Genomic DNA, 7487 nt, shown 5'->3' with positions numbered 1-7487 from the left:
CCTTGTCTGGGGAGAGAGGGGGAAGGCAGTCCGGCGTGGGAGGGAAAGCCCAAATCTGAAGTTGCAGGGTCTTCCCAGCCCTGGGTCTCATTCTCCCAGCTGGTTAAATGTGCAGGTGGACCCTCTCAGCAATGCCAGGGCTGTAGCTTCCCAGAGCCGACCCCTTGCAGTGGAGCCAGCCACGTGCCGCAGCAGCTCTAGCTGCCCCAACCAGAGGGCCCCTCGGGTGAGCCTTGCCGTATCTGCTCAACCGCCCCATCCGCCGCCCCGGGCTCCACAGAGAGCAGCCTCTGGCGGACGCTGGCCACGGCACTCTCTAACATGCCAAGGGGAGCTTCTTGCTAAGCCCTGATGCTAATCCCCTCCCCTTCGCTCTTTGGGGCCACATGCCACAGGTCACTGGGCATTTCCCGCCTGAACCAGCCCCGGCCAAGGCCAAAGCCTCCTACCCTGGACTCCTTGGTGACCCAGCCTGGTAAGGCACTTGCTCTGGGTCTGGTCACAACTGCACTGAAAGCCTCCCTCTAACAGTGTGACCTGGGGCAAGTCAGAGTTTACCTCCCTGATCCTCTGTTTCCTCACTCAGAAAACAGGGATGGCAATCACCTTGTCACAAAGACCACGTTAGCGAAAGCACAGGCACTGCTCCATAACTGCGGGGAACAGGAATACTGCTACTCCCTGGGCCTGGGTCAGTCCCTCCTGGACCTGTACCCTGACATCTGGCCGCCCCAGCCTGAGAACCCCAGCACTGCTGTGAGGTGGGGGAGCCAGACTTAACCTCTAACCCTTCCTGGTGAGCCCTTGGCTTGATGACCTCTGACCTTTATCTACTTCGGCAGGTTTGCATCAGGTGAGCTAAGTCCCCAGTCATGGGGTCCCCTACAGCCCCCCTCTCCCCAGGCCCTCTGGCCTGAGGGCACCAGATATCCCATACGGCAATGCCCCTACCTCCTGCAGGATGTATTTGGAAATCTGAGGTCCTACCACCTACCAGAGAAGTTCCTGGTGGCCAGCATAGTGGTGAGGATGGCTCCCTGCAACAGATAAGAGGAGGGGGTTTGGGGGAGAGGAGGCCAGAGGTGAGGGGGGAGAGGAGAGACAGAGAAATGGGAGGGGGGTGGGGAAGGAGAGGCAGGTGCTCCATTCAGACACAAAGCGAAAGCCTTCTGCCCCTTGCCCTCCATTCCTCCATTTCTCTCACCCCACAGCCCCGAGACCATCCCTAACTCCCTGGAGAAAGGTGAGGCAGGGGTGAGCTAGGCCTTAGCTGGCACCGCTCTGGGTACACGGCCATCCTAGGAGCAGATATTAATAGATTCCACCGGCCTGGCCAGAGCTGGTGGCTGTGCTCCGGGACACCTGTCGGTGGGGCTCCTAAAGGCCAAGGAAGTTTCCTGACGGGGCAAGGACAGTAGACTCTGCACCCCTTGGTTTCCCCCCCCCCCCCCCCCCCCCCCCCCCCCCCTCCCCCCCCCACCCCGTCTCCAACCTCTGCCTAGGGCACTCAGCTCCTCACTCCAGTACTAGCTCGCCCCTCTGTGGCTCCTGGGCTCGGAACCCTGGGTTAATGAGGAAGAACCCTCCTCTGTCAATGGAGGGGCTGGGGACCAATGGCCCTCCTGGTTCTAACTGCTGTCTGATTTGAACACTCTCTGGGTCTGACAGTCCATGATTTTAAGACTCCCTGACTCTGACATTTTGAGAGTTCTTCTGTGACAGCTCCCACTGCGGGGTTGGGGGTGAGACGCAATTCTCCTGGCATCATGCTGGCCAGCACCCCGTTGGCCCATGTCCCTGTCCTGGGCCACCATGCCAGGCCTGGGAGCAGTTGGTGAGGAGGTTCCGAAGCAGCCAGGGCCTCAGTATCTGTCACTCAGCATGTGGGTGGCTTTTCTGTTCCGACCAGCTGGGGACCCCTTGGTTGCCCTTCCGACCTGCTCACGGGGTCCCTGGCAAGGTCTAGGCCAGGAGATGTCACGGCCCTGAGAACACACAGACCTGCTGAGAGGCTGGCAGCTTAGGGCCCACCTGGCTCACACTGTGGCTTCCTTGGAGCCACAACCCCTGTCTAGTCCCTCGGCCATTCCTCTCCAGTGCTTGGCAGCTGGGGTCTCTCACCCCCACCGTGGTCTCCTGCCCAGTCATGTGTCACCCCCGGAAACCTCTCCCAGCCACGCCAAAGCACTTGCAGATCTGCCCAATCTGTCTCTACACCGTTAATACCTGCTTATCCTTCGGGATCTCAGCTCAAATGACACTTGCCCAGGAAGGCTTCCGGGATCCTTCCCATGGCCCTGCTATGCACTCCCACAGCCGCAGGGCATGTGGTCACAGCACTCACCACTGCCCCATAACGTCTCCATCACTCGTCTGTCCTCACCGCTGCTCACTGCCCAGCCCAGGCAGCCGGCGTTCAATAACACTTGTTGACTCAACAGAGGAAAGAGCTAGCAAGCGGGTCTCTTGGCCACTGCGGAGGCCCAGGCCAAGCTACTCCCACAGCCGGGGGGCATATGGAGGGTGAGGGCCTGCTGTTACCTTGAGTTTTCTCCTGGCGTTGAACTTCTTCAGGCAGTCCACGGTCTCCTGTCTGTGCATGCAGGAGGCCACGGTGGACCGGTGCTGAAGGGAGTGGGGGCAGGTCTGTGAGCGGAAGGCAAGCCCTCCCTCCCCCTCCAGAGTATCCTATGGATGTGGTTGCCATCTTAGGGGAATGATTTTTTGTTCTAGGGGATGGTATAAACATCCTGGCGGGGCTTCCCTGGTGGCGCAGTGGTTGGGAGTCCGCCTGCCAATGCAGGGGACGCGGGTTCGTGCCCCGGTCCGGGAGGATCCCACGTGCCGCGGAGCGGCTGGGCCCCGTGAGCCATGGCCGCTGAGCCTGCGCGTCCAGAGCCTGTTGCTCTGCAACGGGAGAGGCCACAACAGTGAGAGGCCCGCGTACCGCAAAAAAAAAAAAAAAAAAAAAAAAAAAAAAACCATCCTGGCAATGGACATTCAAAGCCAGTAGTACCCACAGTCATTGTGGCAACCCAGAATACCTCCCACTTGCCACTCTTCCCCTGAGAACAACAGTCTCTTGGATTAAGCTCCGTCGGCCCCAGGCTGGGCCCTCAGGCCCAGAGGCAGGGGCCAGGCCTCCGTAGGGGCCTTATTCCTGAGGTCTGGAGGGGTTCCCAGGTGGGGCCTTGCTGAGGAAGGCTCACCGAGATCCAGGGGTGCTTGAGGGCCTCGGCGGCCGTGATGCGTTTGGATGGGTTGATGGTCAGCATTTTATTGATCAGATCCTTGGCTTCCGGGGTGACGGTGTCCCATTCTGGTGATGGGAACTGGAAGGGGCAGAGGGGCCAGGTTTGCCCAGCCTACCCCAGGCCACCCCTGCGATCCCCCAGCCCCTGACTGGCAGGGGAGCAGGCAGGGGTCCTAGTGTCCTTCTACTTGGGCGTCCACAACCAGGAAATGGCGCAGGGTCCCCTGACCCCAGGACAAATCAGAACAATGGCCGGGGAAAGGAGGCCTCCCTCTGCTTTTCTGAAGCTGTGCCTTATGTGCAAAGTAGCCAGACAGTGGTTAGAGCCCAGACTTCAAAATCAGAAGTTTGGGCTCAAGTCCTGGCTCTGCCTACCGGGCTGTGTGAGCTTGGGCAAGTCATGTGACCCCAAGAGATGTTGTGAGGATTAAATATGATATAGAACACGTAGCATATAGCTCAATAGACATCAGCCATGCAGAAAAGCAGTACAGCTTGGTTGTTAGAAGCACGGACACTAGAGCCAGACTGCCCGGGTTTAAATCCCAGCTCTACCGTTTCTTAGCTAAGTGGTCTGGGCATTTATTTAACCTCTCTGTGCCTCAGCTTCCCTATCCGTAAAATGGGGGTAACAGTAGTACCTATGTCATGACTGGTGTGAGGATTAACTGTAGTAATATATAGAAAGCATTTAGAAGACTGCTATATGTGTTAGTTATTATTACTATTTGTATATACAATATATAATATGTGTGTATGTGTGTGTACGTATATCTATATATGTATGTATGTATGTATGTATGTATCTATCTCTCTATACATAGAGAGAGAACCTGGCTCCTGGGGCCTGCCCCCTGACCTCTCACACCACGTTGGTGCTGCTTCTGCCCTCTGGGGCCCCATGGACTAAATCCCATCCCTTAGAGGCCCAAGTCATTAGGCACTGCCAGCTCATGGCCTGGTCCCAGTCAGCCCTCAGGCTTCACCTGCTGTTCACCCCATCCCCACCCCGTAGCTAGAGAGTGGCAGGAGGCCTAAATGGGCTGGGAGGGTGGGACAGTGTCATCCTCGGGTCTCTGGCCTCACTGGGCCTTGGCTCTCACTGGATGGGGCCCAGGGGACGACAGGGAGGCTGGAGACAGGAGCAACACTCACATCATAGGCGCCAGCTTTGATCTGCTGGTACAGGCGGTGCTGGTCCTCATCCCAGAACGGGGGATACCCAACCAGCAGGATGTACAGGATGACCCCTGAGGAGAGAACCAGTAGAAACTTCAGCCTCATGAGGAGTAGTGATGGGGTGGGGGGGGGAGGGAGGAGAATGATGGGAAAGGACAGACAGGGCACCAGAGGGTCAGGCAGCCAGGAGGACTAAGGGGCCTTTGGATGGACTCACCACAGGCCCACAGATCCACAGGCTTCCCGTACGGGTCCTTCCGCAGCACTTCTGGGGAGAGGTATCCGGGTGTCCCTGCGAACCCTGCTCCCCAGACACACAGACAGGCAGACACACACAGAGAGGTTGGCAAGTAAGTAACCCGGAACAAGATCCTGCTGGAAGAGGTATGAGGTTGCCCTGGAGATGGGGGAAACGCCCCCTGCTCCCAGAGCCGGCCAAAGGCTGGAAGCCCTGGCCTGGTAAGACACCAATGCCTCTAGACCAAGGTGGACGAGGACGGAGTATACCTGTCACCATGCCCCCACAGCACAGAGAGCCTCATGGCAGAGTCACTGATCCATCCCAGGGTCCTGCCTCAGAGTCACAAACTTCTAGCACAACGCTCCTGGCAACCACTACCAATCAATCGCTGGTGGCTCTAGAGGTGAAATGTCCTTGCCTGTCAGTTCCAGGCTGAGCTGAACCCTCACCCACTCCCCACCCCTTCCAGGAGCTGGTCCTGGATTGGCAGAAGGCCTGTCCCTAACATTGGCTTTGCCCTAAGTCACTTAGGTAGGTCTCTTTTCCTTCTGGGCCTCAGTTTCCTCATCCACGAATAACGAATTAGGGATTCCTATCCTAAACACCTCCCAGCACTGTTGGGAGGATTCCTTGAAATAATGGACACCCAAAATGTTTTAACGAGTAATTGTGAGAATAGTTCCTACTTAATGAATGTGTGTGCTAAGCAGGGCTGAGAACTTTCTATGCCTGATCTCATTTAATCCTCACACCACCCCAAGGAACATACTATTATTATCCCCATTTTATAGATAAAGAAACAAAAGCTCAGGGAGGTGAAATGACTCACCCAAAATCATATACCTTGTAAGTAGCAGGGTCAGGATTTGAACCCAGAGCTCTGGCTCTTAACCACTGATCAAATATTGCCCACTAAAAAGTAACCCCACATAGCTGAAAGGACTCAATTATGCCAAAATCTCAGAGCACACTGGATCATCTGAGCTTAAATCCTGGCTCTACCCCTTTTCATCTCCCTTGACCTTTTCTTAGTTTCTTAGCCTCTGTTGCTCATCTGTAAAATCAGGATAATAATCTAACACCCAGGCTGTTAGGGGAACTCATGGAAGCCCCTAGCCGACAGTGCCGGATGTGCGTGTGAAGGAGTCACATACTGTTTTAATGACAACCATGTCCCTGCACCAGGCCCCCAGGGAGCTAGGGTGGGTGACCCCCAATGACTCAGAAGCTGCAGGGAGGGGGGGCTCTGCTCCCTGAGCCCCAGATGGGGCAATAGCCACCTCCTCTGCTTGGGCAGAGGCTTCCTAGCAGCTGACGTGTCAACTCAAGGCTGGCCCCCAATACCCCTGACACACCCTGCCCCTACTCACCAAACCATGCCTGCTGTTCCCCCTCCACCTCTATGGCCAGGCCAAAGTCCGCCAGCTTCACTGCGGCGCCCTTGAGCTTGGAGGCCAGCAACAGATTCTCCGGCTTCCCAGGACCAGAGAAAGGAGGGAAAGGGGGACAGGAAAAAGCCAGAGGACAGTGAACAGATTCAGAACCTCACCTCTGGAGCTCTGGGCTTACAGGAGGAGCAGCTGAGTGACCCAGAGGCACACCGCCCACCCCCCACCCCCAGCCCCAAACACAGAACCCTGAGCTTCCCAGAGAGGGGACTACCCCACTGTAGCCCTCCACCTTCTGCAATAGGAAGACCCTTCTTCAACCTGCCAACCCCTCCTTCCCCTTCCCTCAGAGTTTGGTTCTGGGGCTGAGGCGGGGGTGGGGCAGCGGGGAAACAGCCATCACCACAATAAAGAAAAAGAAGCAACATTTATTGTGCTTCCACTATGTGCCAGCCCCTGGGCTCAGGGTTTTGCATACATCATTCCATTTATTAGCTCAACAACCCTTTGGGGTAAGCATTATTATCTCCATTATCCACAGTGGCCTTCTTACATCCCCTGAAACAGTCACGCTTGTTCCCACCTCAGGGCCTTTGCACCTCCTGCTCCCCCTGCCTGATTTGCTCTCCCTCCGTGCGTCACAGGTTTGGCTCCTTCTCATCATCCAGCTCTCACCTTCATGTCACCCCCTCCAAGAAGCCCTCCATGACTACTCTATCTAAAGGAGGAGTCCCCAGGTATCTTCTGTCTTAGCTCCTTGTTGTTACCTTCATAGATCTCATCACAATTTCTAATGTGTTTTCCCATCTGTCTATGTGCTTGTTCATTATCCGTCACCTCTGTACAATATGAGTTTCTTATGTGTTCTGTCCACCAATGTATCACCAGCACCTAAAACAGTGGGCGGCACATAGCAGGCACTTAAGTATTTGTCACATGTATAAAGATGAGGAAACTGAGGTTCAGAGAGGTTAAGTGACTTGACTGAGATCACACAGCTAGTAACCGATAGAACCAGATCAAGGCATAGTCTGGCTCCAGAGCCGTGCTCTGAACCACTCTAGGCTGAGAGATGTGGGGCCTCCTACGTGCCACCTGGCCTGTGGGGCATGAAGGCTGTTATCTTCTGCTGGGTCTGGAAGACAGGAAATCCCCCTCCTCAGGGCAGAGAGGTATTAAAAGTGGGAACTTTTCGGTTAGAAAGCCCTAGCTTCTGTTCCCAGTGCTGCCATTTCTATGCTGTGGAACTTAGGCAAATTCTTTCACCTCTCTGAGCTTTAGTCTCCTCTCCAAAAAGTGGGGATAATGCTTACTTCGTGGGGTGGCATGTGGATTAATTACGATAATCCCTGTAAAGCACTTCGCAGTGGACTACAAATGCTTGATAAGTATCAGTACTCATATTTTTTGTTTGGGGAGGAAGAGC

The 7487-nt window shown here is 55.5% G+C and overlaps 1 protein-coding gene across 2 annotated transcripts in view; it reads right to left on the bottom strand.

Moving 5' to 3' along the window:
• CAMK2A (calcium/calmodulin dependent protein kinase II alpha) overlaps positions 1-7487 on the bottom strand; it is a 67059-nt gene that overhangs the window by 24789 nt on the left and 34783 nt on the right. For both annotated transcript variants that reach the window (XM_007448053.1, XM_007448054.1), the window contains exons 7-12: positions 6044-6146; positions 4650-4733; positions 4409-4503; positions 3210-3332; positions 2542-2625; positions 995-1037 (exon numbers count right to left, since the gene is read on the bottom strand). In XM_007448053.1, the coding sequence (XP_007448115.1) occupies positions 995-1037; positions 2542-2625; positions 3210-3332; positions 4409-4503; positions 4650-4733; positions 6044-6146 (532 nt within the window). The remainder of the gene's footprint in view (positions 1-994; positions 1038-2541; positions 2626-3209; positions 3333-4408; positions 4504-4649; positions 4734-6043; positions 6147-7487) is intronic.

This window comes from Lipotes vexillifer, unplaced genomic scaffold, assembly GCF_000442215.2.
Source record: "Lipotes vexillifer unplaced genomic scaffold, Lipotes_vexillifer_v1.1 scaffold121, whole genome shotgun sequence".
NCBI lineage: Eukaryota > Metazoa > Chordata > Mammalia > Artiodactyla > Lipotidae > Lipotes > Lipotes vexillifer.
Note: the sequence above shows the minus strand (reverse complement) of the source record. Positions and strands in the feature narration are given on the sequence as shown.